This window comes from Diceros bicornis, chromosome 18 (assembly GCF_020826845.1).
Source record: "Diceros bicornis minor isolate mBicDic1 chromosome 18, mDicBic1.mat.cur, whole genome shotgun sequence".
NCBI classification, from domain to species: Eukaryota; Metazoa; Chordata; class Mammalia; order Perissodactyla; family Rhinocerotidae; genus Diceros; species Diceros bicornis.
Genome location: NC_080757.1, coordinates 61,276,942 through 61,297,311, shown reverse-complemented (window position 1 = coordinate 61,297,311; position 20,370 = coordinate 61,276,942). Strand labels below are relative to the sequence as shown.

General features: G+C 57.6%; 1 protein-coding gene across 2 annotated transcripts; it reads left to right on the top strand.

Annotated features, from left to right (window-relative positions):
* Positions 1–7,501: 7,501 nt before the first annotated feature.
* NOTUM (notum, palmitoleoyl-protein carboxylesterase) lies at positions 7,502–15,498 on the top strand. Of its 2 annotated transcripts, XM_058561898.1 has the most exons (12): positions 7,502–7,656; positions 8,420–8,778; positions 9,961–10,013; positions 10,093–10,188; positions 10,730–10,790; positions 10,998–11,056; positions 11,453–11,555; positions 12,314–12,505; positions 12,660–12,760; positions 13,307–13,454; positions 14,416–14,463; positions 14,725–15,498. In XM_058561898.1, the coding sequence occupies exons 2-12, from the start codon at positions 8,447–8,449 to the stop codon at positions 15,029–15,031; spliced, it is 1,500 nt and encodes a 499-aa protein (XP_058417881.1). In that variant the 5' UTR covers positions 7,502–7,656; positions 8,420–8,446; the 3' UTR covers positions 15,032–15,498. The 2 variants fall into 2 exon arrangements, with proteins under 2 accessions (XP_058417881.1, XP_058417879.1); XM_058561896.1 differs by having other exon boundaries at positions 7,502–8,778.
* The last annotated feature ends 4,872 nt before the right edge of the window (positions 15,499–20,370 follow it).

Sequence of the window (20,370 nt, the reverse complement as noted above, 5' to 3'; positions counted from 1 at the left end):
ATGCTCAGGCGGGCAGATGTGGATTCTCCCTCTGCTTCCTTCTTACACAATGGGTGACACAGACCATACCCTCATTTATGCTTTTCACTGCAGCCCACCTGACCCAGCTCTGGGACTACCTCTAACACTTCTCCTCCCCACAGTACAGTACATCCAGCGCAAAAGTGTCCCTGGTTGGACATTATGTAGGATGTCACAACGTCCGGGCAGCAGAGGGAGTGCACAGGGCAGGAGATCCAAGCTCCCCTACCTGCACCGAACCAAGCTTTGACCCCTCCTGGCTGCCTGGGTCTCCGTTCTTCATCTGTAAAACTAGAGCGGCGACAGTGCCAACTTCCTGGGGAGGTGGAGGCCCTGTGCGGGTGAGCCATACAGAACGTCACAGGTATCGATTCCCCCAGTGGGCTGCGGGAAGCCCTGAGCCCTGCCAGAAAACAAGGTTGGAGCCCTTGCCCCAGGCTTCACGGAATCCCCTTGGGGCTGGCCACAGCTGACCTGAATGCTGGGGAGTGGGTATAGGAGTTCTTTTCCTAGGCATCGTTAATGGGGCGAAGGCTGTATTTTCCAAAGAAACCATGTCCTAATGTATGGTTCTATTTGGACTTCAGGTCTTATATAACAGGTTAAAAGCCTCCAGCTGGCCTGAGAACCAACACTTCTATTACCTCACCTCCTTGGGAAAACGCTTGGCTCTTTCACAAAGCAAGTCACTTTTGAGGGCGCACTCTGTACTGGGCCCCTGGGAGATGTATGGCCCCTGCCCCATGCTATACTCATAATTCAGTCAAATGCATTTAAAATACATGTACATAAATATAAATATATAATTGTGGTAAAATTGCATTTTCAATTTAACCAGCTTAAAATCTACTTTCCAACATAGAACCTTCTGGAGATTACCTGTATTATCAATAAGGCAGTGACTTACCACCACCAAAGAATAAAATGTAGGCTCCTGGTGGGCCGGCCCCATGGCTTGGCGGTTAGGTGCGCGCGCTCCACTGCTGGCGGCCCGGGTTCGATCCCGGGCGTGCACCGACGCACCGCCTCTCCGGCCATGCTGAGGCCACGTCCCACATACAGCAACTAGAAGGATGTGCAGCTATGACCTACAACTATCTGCTGGGGCTTTGGGGGAAAAAATAAATAAATTAAATTAAAAAAAAAAAAAGTAGGCTCCTGGTGGCCACCTGCTGCCCTCCCACACAGCTCTCTACCACGCCGCCTGGTCAGTCCTCCGACACCCGTCCTCTGGGCCCTGCCTACCCTCTCAGCCTGCTCCCAAAGCCTTTCCTCAGCTCCCTCGCGTCGCTCCACCCCTCTCCCCCCTCTCCCCGCCATCACCCCCTAGGGGACCTCCCTGACCCCATCCCATATCCCAGTCTCTGCCTGGTTTTCTCATTTCCTCTCCCCTCCTGACATCATGTCACGGAGGTCGTTGGACAGCTGTTTTCCATCATCTGCCCTCTCTCCCCACAGAAGACAAGGCTGCTGTCTAGTCCCAGTGTGCCTGCGCCTGAGACAGGGCTCCAGTGAGTGAACGTGTGATTGTCAGGGACTCTTACCCCCACCCACCACGTCTGGTCTCTGTTGGCAGCTTCCAGGCAGAGCAGACACCTGGGCAGGTAAGAAACTCAAGTCAAACTCACACGCACAAGACAGATCACACTATTGATTTCACAAAATGAGTCGACTTTCTAAGTTGCCACCATACTGCTGGCAGACTAATCAACGCCCTCGACTCAGGCACTTGCTCAGCACTGAGTGTCCTCCTCTGAGAAATGGAGCGCGGCTCCCAGGTGGAGGCAGAAGTTGCCTCTGCAAGATGGCACACAGAAAGCCCTCAGCACAGTCCCCACCTGCCCTCTAACCAGTTCTGAGAATCAAATGCAGCAGGGTCTGGAGAAGGCAGAACGGCCACCTTCCTGCTCCTCGTCGGCATCCTACCTCCAAGGCAGCAGCTAGACAGCTGTTCCCAGGATCTGCTTTAAATTAAAAAGTGGCATGGCCCTTTAAGAGAAGCATCCACCGCCCCCGCCACCCCGCTGACCCCTTTGATGTCGCTGGCGCTGAAAGGTTCCCAGTGGTGAGATCTGAGGGTTTGTTTCTGCCTCCCTAGAGGCCACGTGTGGATCACAGGGTGGGAGGGAGGGTGGGCCGAAGGTCACATGGCCTGCCGGACCTCCCGGCCTGCAGCCGCTATTGCACCGGGCAGGCGCTGAGGACCAGCAGGCTGGACAGATGGGGACCAGCCAGCCTGGAGCTCATTAGGGCGCGGTGGAGCCAGCAGCTGGGAGACCTAAGAAGGAGCTGTCTCTGGCCGTCCCTGCGGGGCCTGGGGTAGCCCGACCTCTCTGACTGCCCTTCCTCACATGTACAGTGAGGAGCACACGCTGGCATATTGGGGATGCTCCCATGACACTGCAAGATGCCCCATCTCCACAGATGTGCTGGAAACCCCTCCCATCCCCATGCCCTTCCTCCCCCCAGCTCTGAAATGTGGCCATTCCTGGGTGGACACCGACACTCCACAGTTAGCCCAGGTCAGCTGCAGGCTGGCATCCAGGAGGATCCTTTACTGGGACCATCCACTAGCCAGGTGAGGCCACGTGGGGATGGTGGGATGGGGCAGGGGTGCTGAGAGGCCTGCAGGTCCTGCCAAATAACCAGCAGGGTCCAAGACCCCCAGAGGTTGAGCCTGGAGCCAGAAAACCCTACACTGGTCCTCTGTTCACCGTCATGGGTGGAAGTCACAGCAGAGTGACCAGGAGCATCCAGGACTCAGCTTCTGCCCACAGCCCTGGGAGCTCTCACCCCTACGTGAAGGGGGCTCTGACCCCCCTGTGCTCTCAGTCCTAGGGTGAGGGCTGGCTCCCTTCTGCCAGGTGACCCCAAGGCTACTCATGCCAGGCCTGCAAACAGCCACCTGATTCCCAGGAGAGAACATCTCCCAGCGTCAGGCCTAGGAGCTGTCCATGAAAGGCCTGGACCTGACTCAGGGGCCCCATCTCCACCCTGCCCTGCCCCCTCACCATTCAGCTCCAGGTGAGGGACTTAGTTCATCAAGGCCCCAGGATATGAAGCAAAGGGGCTTTCCTGCTGATGGATGGGGAGGGCTCTGGGGAAACCAAAAGGGGGTTCAAATTCTGCGATTGCACAGCCTGGCCTTGAGGCCCCTCCTCCCTGCTCGGAGCTGGAGATGGGCTCTTGGCTGGCTGGGGTGCAGGACCTCCCCCCAGAGCAAGCCACTGTGGGGAGTAGGGTGGTCTGCCTGCTTCCCCACCCACTTGAGCCTCAGAGGCCAGCAGCTGGGGCGCGGAGCAGCTGCCCAGGTGGCTGGACGAGGTGGGGAGGCTGAGGCCAGCAGGCACAGCTGGGCTCCAGACAGCAGGCAGCAGCTGCAGCGCAGAGTGGCCCTCCCGCTGTGCAAGCCGCGGGCTCAGAGCCTTCGAGGGGCCCCAGAAGGGAGCCACCCATGTGGCGTGGGGCAGTCCCATGTCCAGCAAGGGCACAGGGTCCAGAGCTGCCGGATGGCCCAAGACCCTGAAGGCCCACCCCTCTGGCCAAGTTACTGGTCTGTCGGACCGGGAACAGGGTCCCAAGTGGGACTCTTTGCGCCACTGACTGCCCTGTGCCACTCCCTCCACCCTCTCCCCCAGCGTCCACTGGCCAGCCTGGGCCCTGAGGCTGCCCCAACACAGGCCTTAGCTCTTGCTTCCTGAAATAATTCCGTCTCTGCCCTTTTCCCAGAATTGGGCACATGTCCTCGCGTGGACCACAACTCCCATCAGTTAACTCTGTGCTCATCTGGGATCCCTGGCTCCTTCTCGCCATATTCCTCCCCAGAGGACCAGTCCCTGCACCCCCATCCTAGATCTAGGGATGCCCCCAGAAAGAGGTGGAGCCCCCCTGTGAGCTCTCATTTTCCCAGGCTTCCTTGCAGCCGGGCATGCGTGAGATCTAAGCTCTGCCAGAAGCACCTACCACCCACCTAGATGGGAGCCAAGAAGCCGAGAAGCAAGAACAACACAGAATCCATCCTGGACGTGGCAGTGGGGACGGGGCAGAGAAAGGCAGATCCCATGTTCAGCATCCCTGGTGTCCATGGTCCACGGGACCACTGCAGCAAGGCAATTTGGGACATTGTTCCCGCTCCTTGTCCCCAAGCCTGAGTGTCTGCTCTCCAGACATTCCACGAGCCCTCTATGCCCAGGACCTCAGTTTACCTAGGTCCCTGAGGGATGGCCAGAATCTACCTGGGAGTAAAACCTATCATTTACCACGTGCTTACTGCCCCCTACACATCCTGCCTCATTTCATGCTCCCACGACCCTGGGAGGCAGGTACTATTTTCATCCCCACTTTACAGATGAGGAACCTGAGGCTCAGAGATCCAGCCGTGGGCCCAGCAGAGGCAGAGCCAGGCCCTGCATGCAGAAATTGGGCACTTGGCCCTGCTGCTACATCCCCCAGTGTATGGGCCTGTAGACATCTGTCTAATGAGTGGACAGGGACACGGAACATTTTCCAGGACTGGACCAGCCCACCTCCTCGCAACCGGGCACTTCACTCACCTGGCCCCACCCCCCAGTTACCTGGTACCCCATGCCCAGCCAACTGACCATCACTGGTCTGACCCATTCGTGTTTTGGGTTTTTTTAAGGTAAAATTCACATACTATAAAATAACCACTTGAAAGTGTACAATTCCATGGCATTTAGTACGTTCACGATGTTGTGTAACCACCACCACGATAAATTTTAGAACATTTTCAGGGCCGGCTCAGTGGCGCAGTGGTTAAGTTCACACACTCTGCTTCAGCGGCCCGGGGTTTGCCAGTTCGGATCCTGGGCGCAGACCTAGGCACTGCTCATCCAAGCCATGCTGAGGCGGCATCCCATATAGAGCAACTAGAAGGATGTACAACTATGACATACAACTATCTTCTGGGGCTTTGGGGAGAAAAAAGGAAAAAAGGAGGAAGATTGGCAACAGATGTTAGCTCAGGGCCAATCTTCCTCAAAAAAAAAAACCAAAAAGAATATTTTCATCACTCTGGAAAGAAACCTTGTACCCATTAGGAGTCACTCCCTATTCCTCCCTGTCCTCTGGCAACTAGCAATCTGCTTTCTGTCTCTATGGATTTTCCTATTCTGGATATTTCATATAAACCAAATCATACAACATGTGGCCTTTTGTGTCTGGTTTCTTTCACTTAGCATGATGTTTTCAAGGTTCATCCATGTTGGAGCCTGTATCAGAAGTTCATTCTTTTTAGGGCTGAATAATATTCTATTGTATGGATAGACTACATTTTGTTTATCCATTCATCTATTGATAGACACTTGGGTTTTTCCACGTTTTGGCCATTGTGAATAATGCTGCTATGAACATTCACGTACAAGCTTTTATTTGAGCACTTGTTTTCAATTCTTTTGAGGATACATCTAGGAATGCAATTGCTGGATCAGATGACAATTCTATGGTTAAATTGTCGAGGAACCACCAAACTGTTTTCCACAGCAGCTGCACCATTTTACATTCCCATTGGCAGTGCAGGGATTCCAGTTTCTCCACATCCTCACCAGCACTTATTTTCCATGTTTTTGATCACAGCCATCCTAGTGGGTATGAGGTGGTATCTCACCTGTTGCTGTTCAATCCAGGGTCTCCCCTCCTCCCATTTGTCAGGGCCACAGTGGCCAGTGGGCTGGGTGCAGGCAGCCTGGAAGCAGAAGCCCAGCTTTAAGAACCTGCTGTCCTGGGAGACCTCACCTGATTTGGGGAGCTGAAAACTCTGAGTGGAGGAGTCCGAGGTGCAGATGGGAAAGAGGGCCTCTCTGTGGAGGGAGTGTGCAAGGACAGAGCCAGTCTGTCTGAATCAAGAGAAGGGCACAGTGTGAGCAGCTTTAAAGGAGATGGAATGGAGAAGGCAGAGACAGCAGGGCAGGGAAGTTCTGGGGAAGGCTTGGGTTTGAGCCCCTCTTCACTTCTGCTGGTAGCGTTGAGTAAACCAGAACAGGAACTCATTTTGGTTCCGTGTGCAGGCTAAATTGCATTACAGCAAACGCCAGGGAATATAACATGCATGGTCTTCCCTTGGCCTGGAGTTTCATTGGTAATCATGACTCCCATCGCTGCCACGCTGTGCTGAGCACTTTCACGCATGGGTTCCCGTAGTCCCACAACAGCCCTCCGATGGAGATATGGTCATTGACCCACTTTAAGGAAGAGGAAACAGAGGCACAGAGAAAGGTCATGGGGCTTGCCCAGGATCTCCCCACCAGAAAATGGCTCAGAGCCAGGTCAGTGTGAAACACAGCCCTACGCAGTCATGCCATCCAGCTGGAAGTAGCATTTCCCTGCCTGGAACTAGGCATAACAGGCTCCTAAAAGCAGAGGACTCCTGGGACAGGTTCTTGCCCAATGTCTAGGTCAGCCGGGGTGAGGGGGAACACCTCCGGATGGGACCCGTGTTTGAAGCTACTGCCTCTGGCCAGTCCCAAGCATGGCCTTTGAACTGACCCAACAAGGCGGGTGTGTGTGTGTGTGTGTGTGTGTGTGTGTGTGTGTGTGTGTGGAGGTGGAACTGTGTGTGTGCAGGGTGGCTGTTGTAACTTTCTAACCCGAAACTCATCACTCAGCCTGGGGACTGGTGAGAACGACAATGCTCAGGGCCAAAGGGGCCCTGTAACCCAGGCAGGAGGGAGGCGAAGGCCTGGGCAGAGAGCCCCTGGCAGTCTCCAATCTCCTGCCCCTCAAAGCGGCTGCAGGTGTCTCCCAGGGGAACGCAGCCTCCCCACTGCCCTGAATTAGGAGGGCTCAGGAAGCCTTGCCCCAGCTCTGGACTCTTGTCCCAAAAGGCAAGGCCCGTTTCCTGTCTTTAAAATGGGTATAGTGACTTCCACTGGGCTGCATGGGAGGGGGAATGAGAAAAGGTCTACAAAGCTGTAGATGGAGGATGAATACATGCTTCTGTTTCTTTTGTCTCCCCATCCACCAGGGGAGAAGCCTCCTAAGCAAACACTTGCCCCCTCATTTTGATTTCTGACAAGGAATCTCATTCTGTCCTCAGTGAGGTGCATTGGGAAAGTGAGGTGATGGGGCAGATGCACTGGTTTGCGTGGAAGTCACTGAGTGGAGACCAAGCCGGCAGCTCTTGGATCCTCGCCCCCACTCCAGTGGCGATTGGGGCAGGGAGGCCATCCGCCGGGGGCACACAGCGAGGGGGCAGGACAAGAGGATCCAGGACCCCACCGTGAGGCCCACCGACCCCAGTAAGTGGCAGCGCCTCCTCTGGCCCCACTGCCTCCAATGTGGCCCACAATCTGTCCACCCAGGCGCGGGACAGGGTGACTCCCCCATGGCGCCGTGACGGGGCGCCCGGTCCCTCCCGCAGGTCGCCGAGGGCGCCGGGGCCTCTCGCCACACCTGTCCGCTCCTCCGGGAGGCCCTGGCGCCACTGCTGCCGGCCCCTCTGCGCGGAGCCCTGTGTCCGCCGTCGCTTTGATCCCGGGGGCCCCGCTGGATAAAAGTCCCGGGCGGCTCCGCGCCAGCGCCAGACAGGGAGGCAGCCGAGCCGGGCGTACCAGCGGGCTGGCGCAGGGCGAGCGACGCCGAGGAGCCGGGGCCGCGGGGCCGCCCGCGCCGGCCGCGGTGAGCTGGGGGCTCTGGGCGCGTTCGGGGTGGGGGATGCGTGCCGGCGTCCGGATGGCGCGGGCTGCTCCGGGCCTGGGCAGCAAGGGTGAGAGGGACCCCAGCGGCTCAGGTGAGCGCCCCCCACCCCACGCCCCCAGCCCGTCGGGCCCGGCCCGCTGCGCCGCAGGCACAGTTCCCTCGGCGCGGAAAAGCCCCGCTCCTTCCCCGCCGCCCCTCCAGCCGCCCCGGGGGCCGGGGGCGGCGGCGCCGGGCCGGCCGCGGTGAATGGAGCCGCCGGGGCCGCCGGGCCGCGCTGCCCCCCACGGAGCCGGGCCGGGAGCGCCTCCGGCGGCCGCGGCGGGGTAGTCCAGGCCCCTCCGTCAGGCTTGCGGTTTGGGAAGAAAAGGCGATGCCTCCGCCAAGAAAAGAGCGAGCGCGGCCCCCTCCCCCTCCGCCGAGCCCGGGCGGCGGCGGCACATCTAACGCGCGGGCACCCGGGCCGCCGCGGCCCCCGCAAACTACGCCCAGGCTCGGCCCCCGCCGCTCATTGGCGCGGCCGGAGCCAGCGCACCCAGACCCTGCGAGGCCCTCGGCCGGCCGCGCGGGAGCCCGAGCTGCCCAGGCCGACGGCGCCCAGCCCCGAGAGCCTCGACGCCGAGCCGCCCGCGCTTCCTCTGCCGGGCCTAGGGCTGGGAGCAGGGCTAGCGAGCAGGCGCGGCCGGCGCCCCCGGCCCGGCGCCCCCAGCGCCGCCGCCGCCTCAAGGCCGCCCGCTCTCCGCAGGTGGCCGCGGGCCCGAGTGGCGCGGCCATGGGCCGAGGGGTGCGCGTGCTGCTGCTGCTGGGCCTGCTGCACTGGGCCGGGGGCGGCGAGGGCAGGAAGACCTGGCGGCGCCGCGGCCAGCAGCCGCCCCCGCCGCCGCCCCCGCAGCGGGCCGAGGCGGCGCCGGCGGGCGGCCAGCCGGTGGAGAGCTTCCCGCTGGACTTCACGGCCGTGGAGGGCAACATGGACAGCTTCATGGCGCAGGTCAAGAGCCTGGCGCAGTCCCTGTACCCCTGCTCGGCGCAGCAGCTCAACGAGGACCTGCGTCTGCACCTTCTGCTCAACACGTCGGTGACCTGCAACGACGGCAGCCCTGCCGGGTAAGGCCCGCGCCGGCCAGGGCCCCGGGAGGCCCGTCCCCGCCCTGCGTGGCCCGCACCCGCGCGCCCCGACCGGCACACCCTTGCCAGTGGCCGCCACCAGGCTCCAGGGCGCCTCGTCGCCAGCGGCGCTCACACCATCTGCCTCCCTGTCCCCTCTCGGACACACGAAGTCTGCGCTGGACCCTCCCTACTGGCCGTGGCAGTTCTCACCCCCAGGGGTGAGGGCTCCCGTCGGGCTCTCGGAGGCGCTGGTCCTGGGGAGGCCCGGCTCGGTGACTCGCCACGCGGGGGGTGGGGCAGCGCTTGAAGCGCTGGTCCCCGGCCAGCCTGGGCACTGACCCTCGGCCACGGTGCCCAGCCTCTCTGCTCGCGTCCTTCGGTCCCTGGGCGGGGAGACAGCAGTTCCGAGAGTGGCCCTGGCTCCAGCAGGAGGAGGCGACACAGGGGGCGGGGAGAGTCCTGCTGTACCCCCACCCCCACCCCAGCTCAACTCGGCCGGCCGGTCTGCTCCCTACTGCTGCCTGGACTGCCAGGGATCCCATCCAGCCGGAGGGACAGGGAGGGGGCGCAGGTGGGACAGAAGGACCTGGAATGAGGAATTCCCCCCTCTCCAGCCCCGAAGTAAATAAAGGAAGGATGCGAGACTGGAGGTTGGAGAGGGGTTGGGGGCGCCCACGGCCTCAGCGAGTCGACAGCCCGAGGAACGGGACGTTAGGTAGGGCCTCGGCAGGAAAGCTTCGACCCCGCATCGATGGCGCCCGCGCCCCTCAGCGCCCTCCTGGCCGGTCCGCGTGCCCCCGCCCCACACACACTTCTCTAGCGAAGGCACTTTTCACTCTCTAAGCGCCACTGCGCGTCCCAAGAGGATCCCGAGCCCCGAGAAGACCCTCCCCACCCCCCGCCCGGCCGCCGGCGCCGAGGTTACAGCGGGTCCCGCGCGGGGCGGGCCGTGGGGATTTTCCACGGACCACACAGCCACGCGCGGCCCGTCTTCGCCCCGCGAGTGCCACCTCCCGGGACTGGCCGCCGCTCGCCGGGCCTGGCGCGCTCTGCGGGGGCCTGGCCGCTGGCGCCCCCGTGCGGCCTGCGCGCTGGCCGACAGGTGGAATGATCCTTTCCTCCCCGGCGCTGGGCCCTGCTGCCCCAGCTCACCGGCCGCTCTGCCATCCCCCCTTGCAGCTACTACCTGAAGGAATCCAAGGGCAGTCGGCGGTGGCTTCTCTTTCTGGAAGGTGCGTGCCAGGGGCGAGGCGGCGGAGCGGGCGGGGGTTGCCTGGCACGCGGGATCTGAGGTGGTGGCTGTGCTCGCAGGCGGCTGGTACTGCTTCAACCGGGAGAACTGCGACTCTCGATATGACACCATGCGGCGCCTCATGAGCTCCAGAGACTGGCCGCGCACTCGCACAGGTCAGCAGGTCGCAGACCAGGCTCTCTCCACCCAGGCGAAGGGTGGGGCAGCCGCCGTGTGGGGCTCACGGTTTGAAGTCCTGGAAGAAGGCCTCACCCTCCTGGGCTCATTCCCTAGAGCCCCAGAGAGGCCCCCACGTGGTACATCCCCCTCCCTGGTTCTCTGAACTTCCTAAGGTTAGGGAGCATTCACTCTTATCACTTCATTCTTCCTCCACAGGTAACTCACTGTGGTTGCTCTCATACTTGGTACACAGGCCCTCCTTAGGTCAAAGCAGCAGGTGGAGGGTGGGGGAGGTCCAGGGCCACGTCCAGGTGTCACAGCCTGACTGGGCATCCTGGCCATGGTGACTTTGTGAAGTAACTAAACCCGACCATTCCCCACTTGCCCGGTCTCCTTAGCTCAGGCTGGCCCCACTACCCACCTCCTTGCTGGGGCCAAGTAGGATCCCCCCACGTCCCCCCCCCCTTCTGTAGTCCCTATCCCTGCATACCCCCTCCCGCCAGGAAGGCCCACTGCCTCTGTCCTCCTCTGCCACAGGCACAGGGATCCTGTCCTCCCAGCCAGAGGAAAACCCTCACTGGTGGAACGCCAACATGGTGTAAGAGGGAGCAAGGGGGTCCTTGCTGAGGGACCCTGTCCTTGGGGGTCCTTCCTGGGGGACATCCTTCCTGAAGGGCTTTTGAGCGGGAGTCCTTCCGGAGGGGGTATCCTGTCCTCGGGGGGCCTTCCTGGGGAGGGTGGTCCTTCCTGGGGGCCTTGGGGCAGCAGACGAGCATGACAGATTCACATGATCCTGGTGTCACAGCTTCATCCCCTACTGCTCCAGCGACGTCTGGAGTGGGGCCTCATCCAAGTCTGAGAAGAGTGAGTCCCCTGTCTTCTCCCTTTATTTCTCCCCTCACTCCCCCAAAACAGGGCAGGGATGACGGGGCTTCTGAGGAAACGCAGGCTTTCAGCCTTGTAACTTCCTCAGAGTCCTTGACAGTGTGTCCCAGGGTGCCTGCCCCCAGCGCCCACTGTCTGCTTGTCCGTGGCTGGCCTGGCCCCTGTGGAGATCCTCACTCCTGAGTGTTCCCTGGGGAGGGGCCCCAGCACAGCCTCCTGCACCTGATCCCTCTCCCTCCAGTCTACCCCAGCCCGGGGCCCATCCCCTGAAGACCCTCCAGACCCCCAGCTAGAAGCCCTCCTCCCTCCCATCTGGGGATGGGGGCCTGCCCTCTGTCCAGGCCCCACTTACAGCTGCCCTCCTTCTCCAAGCAGATGAGTATGCCTTCATGGGCACCCTTATCATCCGGGAGGTGGTGCGAGAGCTCCTGGGCAAAGGGCTGAGTGGGGCGAAGGTGCTGCTGCTGGCAGGGAGCAGGTGGGCCAGGCAGGGGCTGCAGGCGATGCGTGTGGAGGGCCGTGGGGCAGACCCTGGGACATGGCTAGGGTGAGAGGGTAGATGGGAGGGACAGTAGGGGGTACCGAGCCTGGGCAGACCCAGGGGGCTCCAGCCTTGCCAGGCTGGGCAGGCATCTAGGAGGGTTGGCATTATAGGGTCATCTTGGAGGTTCAGCCTCAGAGTGCTGTGTAGCTGGATGCTGACCAGAGGACGCTTCTGGACTCCATGGTTGTTGGATGTGAGGGAAGCCTTGGACTGCAGCAACCTATGTGGTTGATTAGGGGTTAGCTGTGGACCAATGCACCTTCTCCAAGGCCCAGGGTCCCAGTAGGTGGGGATCACACTGGTTGGTCACTGTATCCCAGCAGGCTTGCGGGGGAGCCAGGGGACATCCAAGGGATGGATGAAGGGGTCTAAGGCCACATAGTTTGTCTTCATTTTCAGATAAGGAAACTGAGGCAGAGAGTGAGAGAGAGGAAGGGAAGGAGGAATGGGAGGAAGTGGGTTGACCTGCCTCTTAGCTCTGGGTCAGAGTCTGGAGCTTTGCCAGTCCCTTCTCTGCCTCCAGGACCCCAAAAAGCCCATGGGTATTGCACGTGAACACAGAAAGTGTTGACAGTTCAGAATGCATCAGGATCCCTGCCCCTCCTCAAGGCATGGCATTGGGGCTGGGCGGGCTCTGGGGAGGTGAGCACCCCTCCCCATCTACCTGGCCTCACGTCCTACCTCCCCCACAGCGCGGGGGGCACTGGGGTGCTCCTGAACGTGGACCGTGTGGCCGAGCAGCTGGAGGAGCTGGGCTACCCAGCCATCCAGGTGCGGGGCCTGGCTGACTCAGGCTGGTTCCTGGACAACAAGCAGTACCGCCGCACAGACTGCATTGACACCATCACCTGTGCACCCACGGAGGCCATCCGCCGAGGCATCAGGTGCCCTGGGAGAGAGGGCCCATCCTGCATGCTGGGACCCCACCGAGGCTCGAAGCATCCCGTGCGGAGGGCCTGGGGCAGAGTGACGTATCTGGGTGGAAGAGGCTGGGGTGGGGTAGGCCAGGGGCAGCCTAACCTGCAGCGTGTGGTCCAGGTACTGGAATGGGGTGGTCCCGGAGCGCTGTCGGCGCCAGTTCAAGGAGGGTGAAGAGTGGAACTGCTTCTTTGGCTACAAAGTCTACCCGACCCTGCGCTGTGAGTGGGCCAGCTCGGGTCGGGGCACAAGGAGCAGCGGGGGGATGTCCAGACTTTCTGCGCCTCCTGAAAATGCAGCCTGCAGTCCAGCTCCCAGAGGCTGGGCCCAGAGACCACCACTCCTCCCAGGAGCAGGGTGACTAAGTCATCCTGGTGTGCCCAGGACTTTCCTGGTCTTAGCACTGAAAGTCTGCTCTGTCTCAGGCACACCAGGACAGTTGGTCACCCTGTCCACACCCACAGTTAGGAATGTGTTTTGGAGCTGAACCCCCGTACTGCCTCTGTGCAGGGCCTTGGATGGGGAGTTGTGAGGTCCCATGTGAAGGGACATCATCACCAAAGTTTGGTCAAGGCAGAGTTTCTGGGAGCCAGGCCAAGGTGGGGGGCTAAGAAGGTACATCTTCAAGGAAGGGCAGGTGTTAAGGAAGGCACACGCTTTGGGGGCTGGCAGCCAGCACCCTGAGGAGAGAGCCCACCTGGTCTGTGAGCCTGCCACAGAGCTGGCTGGGACCTCGGGGACCCTGAGCTACCAGTGCCCTCCCCCAGGCCCAGTGTTCGTGGTGCAGTGGCTGTTTGATGAGGCCCAGCTGACTGTGGACAACGTGCACCTCACGGGGCAGCCGGTGCAGGAGGGCCAGTGGCTATACATCCAGAACCTGGGCCGTGAGCTGCGAAATACGCTCAAGGATGTGCCGTGAGTGTGCTGGGGACCCCTTACACAGTACCCCTAAATATGCAGTAAACCACTAGACTTAAAAATAGAGATCTCGAAACAGGAAGCAGCCGAGGGGTCCTTCAGTAGGTGATAAACTGCAGTCCAAGCAGACAATGGCATATTACCCAGCACGAAAAAGAAATGATCCTTCAAGCCCTGAAAAGACATGGAGGAACCTTAAATGCATATTACTATGTGAAAGAAGCCAATCTGAGAAGGCTCCGTACTGTATGATTCCAACTCTATGAGATTCTAGAAAAGGCAAAGCTATGGAGACAGTAAAAGGATCAGTGGTTGCCAGGAGTGGAGGGAGGGATGCACAGGGGGAGCACAGGGGATTTTTAGGGCAAATACTCTGTATGGTATCATAATGTCGATGCGTGTCACTATATATGTGTCCAAACCCATAGAAAGTACAACAGCAAGACGAACTCTAATGTACACTATAGACTTAAGGGAATTATGACCTGTCAATGTAGGTTCGTCAATTGTGACAAATGTCCCACTCTGGTGGGAGATGTTGATAGTGGGGAAGGTTGTGCTTGTGTGGGGGCAGAGGGTGTATGGGAAATCTCTGTACCTTCCACTCAATTTTGCTATGAATCTAAAACTGCTCTAAAAATAAAGTCTACATTTTAAAAAAGGCAAAACATTCGCCTGTCTGTAACAGCCTGCTGCCATTGCCCAGCTGGCCTTGCCTGGGAAAGGTGGACTCGGAGCAGGATTTGGAGGCTGGAAGGGACAAGGGTTAGCAGGGAGCATGCAGGCTGGTAGGGACAAGGCCTAGGTGGAGCAGCAGCTGGCTGGGCACAGCAACAGGAAGGAGGTGGGAGCCAGGCAGAGGACAAGCTCCCAGGAGAGTGGACTGGAGTTACTGTGACCTGTGGGCATGGGGGGAGTGGGAGGTGGGGCTCACAGCCGTCGTTCTCCTCACCAACAGGGCCAGCTTTGCCCCCGCCTGCCTCTCCCATGAGATCATCATCCGAAGGTCAGTGTCCCGGGCCCTGGGACGGCTTGCATTCCTCTATGGCTCTCGCTCCAAACATCTGCAGCCCTCCTACCCCCACTTGCCCACCTACCTGTCTCCCCTGGCTCTCTATAAAGGGCTTCCTTCCAGGGCTTTCGAAGCCACTGATAGAATGAGCTGCGTGGCAAGAACTCAGACTCAGCCCTGCCTCAGTGGTAGCAATGCCCTCTCACCTGCTTTGGCCACACCCCATGTGACCCCTACACCGGTTTCTGTCTGCAGCCACTGGACAGAGGTCCAGGTGAAGGGGACCTCACTACCCCGGGCACTGCATTGCTGGGACAGAAGCCTCCACGACAGCCATAAGGCCAGCAAAGCCCCACTGAAGGGCTGCCCTGTCCACCTGGTAGACAGCTGCCCCTGGCCCCACTGCAACCCCTCTTGCCCCACCATCCGGGACCAGTTAACAGGGCAGGAGATGAATGTGGCCCAGTTCCTCATGCACATGGGCTTCGATGTGCAGACCGTGGCGCAGCAGCAGGGCCTGGAGCCCAGTAAACTGCTGGGGATGCTGAGCAGTGGGAGCTAGGAGTCCCGCCTGAGGAGCTGGCACCGAGGGCCGGCCACCTCGGGCCTCCTGCCCCAGGGCCACTTCCTCCTAGGCTCTCCTGCCCCTCCTGAGACAGATAGGGCCCCAGCAGTCTCCCCACCCTGGGTCTGGACGCCTTCCTCCCGGCAGCCTCACTGCCCCTCTCCCACTGCCTTCCGGAGGCCCAGCTGATGATGGTGGACCTGCCGTTAGCCCCAGCTGTGGCCTTGGGGCCCCTCTGACCCCACCCGCCTCCCCCCACCTCCAGCCCACGGTGGGAGCCAGAAGCACTGGATTCCTCAGCTCGCCAGCCCAGCCCCCAGCATCTCCTGCCCTTTTTATTATTTTATAAAGTGACTTTTTTATTACTTTAATTTTTTAAAAAGGAAAATAAGGAAGAAATATATGATGAATGATATTGTTTTGTAACATATTTTTTTTAAATAACGAAAAAAAAAGACAACAAAAGAGCCTCACCCTGCAGACGTGTTTATTTGAATGGGCGGTTTGCCCACTTCGAACCCTGCCCCCTTCCCTGACTTCTCCCTCCTCCCCAGGGTAGCAGGGAGACTGAGGGGCCAGCCATGAGGGGGCCCCTGACCTCCAACCCCTTCCTGGATGCACTGATCCTGTTCATGGCCCCCACCCCACCTCATGTCGCATTCTAGACCCTTCCTGAGGAGGCCCTGCTTCTGTTCATCCATTCAGCAAACACCAGTCATGGGCCCACCATAGGCAAGACCCCCAGTGTGGTGATAACAGCTCACATTTCTCTTTATTTTGTCATTGAGGTGACATCCACGTACCGCACACTGAGCCACTGCAAAGTGCACAACTTGGTGTTTGCACATTCACAATGTGCCACCACCAGCCATGTCCAGTTTCAAAACTTTATCACTCCAGAAGAACACTCCCTACCCAGCTAACATTTTCTTAAAGTTTGCATGGTATTTGTTTTTACTAGGTCACACACGTGCGTAGTTCAGAATTTGAAAGATGCGAAGAGTTTGAGGGTGAAAATTCTCCCTCTGGCCCAGCCCCTGGCTCTGCTTCTGAGAGCAAACATGTTCCTGTGGATGGTGCCTGAGGCCTCAGCATCCCAATAAACCAGTGCATACACACACACACGCTCTTTCCTTTCACACACAACTGCACACCACGCACGTTGCTGTCACCTCTGTTATCTCTTCACGAGGTGTCTTGGGGCCTGTGGAGAGCTGCGCGTTGGTGTGATGTTACCGGTCAGCGATGGGCTTTGTGTGTCACACTCTCATCAGGTACAAAGGATGCAGCCTGGATAAGCTGTGTCAACATCACTGTGCACGTGGGCAAGCACGTCCGTGGGACAAACCCCAGAAGTGGGGTTGCTGGGGGTCGCCCAGTTATGCTTCCGCCTCCCTTGGGTAGGGCTTCCTGAGTGCTCCCTGCATTGAGCACCCTACACTCATTGGCCTAGTTGCCCCACAAGTAGGTTTTATTATAAGCCGCAATTTATAGATAAACTGAGGACCAGAGAGGCTATGTGTGGGTCGTAAGGGACAGAGGAAGGATCCATGCCAGGTCAGCCTGGACTCTACACCCAGCCTCTGACCACAGACATCAGGGAGCCTACGGTCCTGTTCCCAGAGTGGGGAGAATTGCGGAGACCCCGCACCCTCACCCCCCAACAAGAATAGGGAGTGTGCCCTGGGGTCTGATTAGCTCTGCCAATACATTGGGGCAGCCTTGGACTGGAGAGGGACCTGAGCAGAACCCGGAGTTCTGGTGTCATCTGGGCAGGTGCAGCCCTACCAGGCCCTGCCGAGGTATGCCTGGGCCCCTTCCTGCCCCACTGTGTGCATCACCAGTATCAGCTTCCCCAGGTGGAGCTAAGTGGCCCTCTGTGGTCTCCTCCATAGACCACTCCTACTTGGTCTCCTGTGGGAACCCGTGGAGGCCCAGGGGCCAAGGAAGACAGTGAAGTCAGGGATGGGACACTAAAGTCTAGAGATGAAAAAAGGGGTACCTGGGAGCAGCTTCTGGCTTGGGGGAACAGCCCTCTCCTCGGGCCTCCCAGGAGGCCCATGGAGAGGGCTCCCCGTGAGACAAGCGAGGAAGCTGGGAAGATCCAAAAGGGGCCTGGTCATCACTCTATGTGGGGAGACTTCACTTGGAGGGAGGGCCCAGCCATGCTGCAGTCAGAGCCGGGTGCGGTCTCAGGAGGTGCTGCCTAGAGACCAATTCTTCGTGTGGAGAAGGGCGGCAGGCGATGACATCAGCACAATTAGACTGATGTCTCGCTCTGTCTGAAGTGGAGGGCAGCTTTGTGTGTGTCGGGCATGCCGGCCCACTGAACATTACACTTGTGGGTTAGTCCTGATGAGATTTCACCAAATGTGTAAATTGTTTCTCTCCATCTTCCTGACAAAGAAGGAAAGAGGCGAGGTCCACTGTGGGCCTAGAGGTCAGTCTGTGCTGTGCTTCACTGGGAGGACCAGTGACAAAATGACCCCAGGATGCACAAGGACAGTGGGTGCCACCAAACCCACAGTGCTCAGCAAGGCCATCAATATGACATGCTGAGCTCTCCAGGCTGACTTCGTCACTTTTCTAGAAATGTTGCTGCTTTACATTTTCCACATCACTTGATTCCTGTAAGAGCAAAAATGCTCAGGATGGAAGCAACGAAAACATCCTTCAGCAGGTGGACGGATAAACAAACTGTGGTCCATCCAGACAAGGGACTATTACTCAGCACCAAAAAGAAATGAGCCATCAAGCCACGAAAAGACATGGAGGAACCTTAAATGAATATTACTAAGTGAAAGAAGCCAATCTGAAAAGGCTTCACACTGTATGATTCCAACTTTCTGGAAAAGGCAAAACTATGGAGACAGTAAAAAGATCAGTGGTTGCTGGGGGGTCGAGGGGAGGGTAAAGCAGAGCACAGAGGATTTTTAGGGCAGAGAAATCACTCCGTGTGACACTATGATCGTGGATACATGTCATTATACGTGTGTCCAAATGCACAGAACGTACACCACAAAGATGAACCTTAACGTACACTATGGACTTGGTGATTAAGATGTGTCGACGTGAGTTCATCAGTTGTAACAAATGTCCCACTGTGATGGAGGAGGCTGATGATGCGGGAGGCTGTGCGTGTGTGGGGGCAGGGGGTGTATGGGAAATTTCTTTGTCTTATGCTCAATTTTGCTGCGAACCTATCACTGCCCCCCCAAAATAAAGTCTACTAAAAATAATGCCCAGGACATTCACCCAAAACCTACGGCTCCACTTTACTATAGGTGATGCCCAGAATGCAATCTCTGCTGTCCTGGGACCTGGAGCATGGAACTTCAGCTCACTGTCAACACTGATTCCAAATTTCAACTCTGTACTTAAAAAAAACAAACAAAAGATCCAAACCCCTGGGCAGGACCGCATGCACCGTGTCCCCCACCCTCCCCCCATCTTTGCTCTCAGAGCAGCTGTGAGCTCCAGCCACAGGCCTGCCCCATCTCACACTGTCTGCCCTCACTCCCTGAACTCTGGCTACCCAAGCCTCTTGTGTCCCACGAGCACACCAAGCTGTCACACCTGCCTTTCCTTCTGCATGGACACCTGTGCCTCACACCTCCCGTGGCCAGCTGGTTCTCATCATCGAGCTCACAGCCAAGTCATCACCTCTTCAGAGTGGCCTTCACTATCCCCAAAAAAATGGGCCACCATCTCTTTCTCTCATCCCCTTGCTTCCCTTCTCCACACAATGTATTTCAATTATTCATACTTCTGTAATTACCTGCTTTAGGGTCTGATGTCGACTCCAGAAGGACAAAGATGATTTTGGTCTCCTTGTTCATTGCTGTTTCTCGGTGCCCAGAACAAGGCCTGGCACTCAGCAGCTACTGCAGAAGATCTTTTTTAAGGAGTGAAAATATTAATCAGAAGGAATAGAAAAAAATAACACACTCCTGGAAATTTTAAAGTCATGGGGAAAAGTGAGGAGAAGAAAACACAGAGGTTTGGTAAAACTTGATATATGTGTACCACCTAGTTTGAGTGACATTTGCAGGACATTTTAGAAAAATTCTTCAAATAGATTTTGAATAATAGTGTTTGTTTATACAAACATTTGTTTAAAATTTGTGAAAATACACCCCAGTAGCCAAGAGCACATTCATCGCCTACTCTTGGTCTCTAACACCATTCTCAGATGAAAGGAACCAGGCTCCTTGGAGAAATGGCTGACTCTGGGGTGGGCAGGAAATGTACAGGATGAGCCCAGAGCATCTTGTAGTGCTAGATGTAAGGAGATGCTAAAAAATAAGCACGACCCTCCATTGATGGGAGTGTGTGAGAGGACACAGGACTAACTGAAAGAGCTCCCAGTGGCCAAGGCTGGAACACTTTGAGCAACAGAATAAAAGAAGTGTTTTGGGGGTCTGCTCCGTGGCTTAGTGGTTGAGTCTGGTGTGCTCCGCTTTGGTGGCCTGGGTTCACGGGTTCGGATCCCAGACATGGACCTACACCACTCATCAAGCCATGTTGTGGCAGCGACCCACATACAAAATAGATGAAGACTGGCACAGGTTAGCTCAGGGCAAATCTTCCTCATCAAAAAAAAAAAAATGTAGTTTTGGCTTATAACCCAAAGTATAAAATAAATGTCCACGAGTCCATACTGATATAAATAAATAATTGAATAAATAAATAGGGGAGAAAAGACCAATCTCTCTTGCAGAATTCCAAATAACATATGCAGATACTCTGCCCTTAGGGAGGGGCATAACTTTGTACTCCATAAGTGTGGGCTGCGCGTAGTGACGTCCTCCCAAAGAGCACAGGATGGAAAAGGGGGAAAGAACAACAAGGGGAGACACCTGCAAACACACCTCAGCCGGGTGACCAAGGTCACGTCAACAGAGACTAGTCCTGAGAGAGCACGGACCCCTGACAGGACGTGAGGAGGCGGCACTGGACCCTGTGCTCTTCCTCCCCCAAACCCACAAGCCCAGGCTCATCATGAGCAAACATCAGACAAATCCCAGCAGAAGGACAGTCTCCAAAGTCCCCAACCACCACTCCGAAAAGTGTCTCAGTCATCTGGGACCAGGAAAGTCTGAGAGACCGTCAGAGCCCAGCGGAGCCTCAGGAGATGGGACGAGCAAACGTCAGGTGGGATTGGGATCCAGGATGGGGTCCCAGAGCAGAAAAAAGACACTGGGTAAAAATTAAGGAAACTGAATAAAGCCTAGACTTCAGTTCATAATAATGTATCAATAATGATACACCACTATTGGCTCATTAATTGTAACAAATATCCCATCCCACTGTCACATGTTCACAATAAGCAAACT

Coding starts and splice junctions, on each gene's coding strand:
- NOTUM (XM_058561896.1), top strand. CDS start 8,048: ATGCCTCCGCCAAGAAAAGAGCGAGCGCGGCCCCCTCCCCCTCCGCCG. Junction 11,057..11,452: donor CTCATCCAAGTCTGAGAAGA/GTGAGTCCCCTG, acceptor TTCTCCAAGCAG/ATGAGTATGCCTTCATGGGC. Junction 14,464..14,724: donor CATGAGATCATCATCCGAAG/GTCAGTGTCCCG, acceptor TTCTGTCTGCAG/CCACTGGACAGAGGTCCAGG.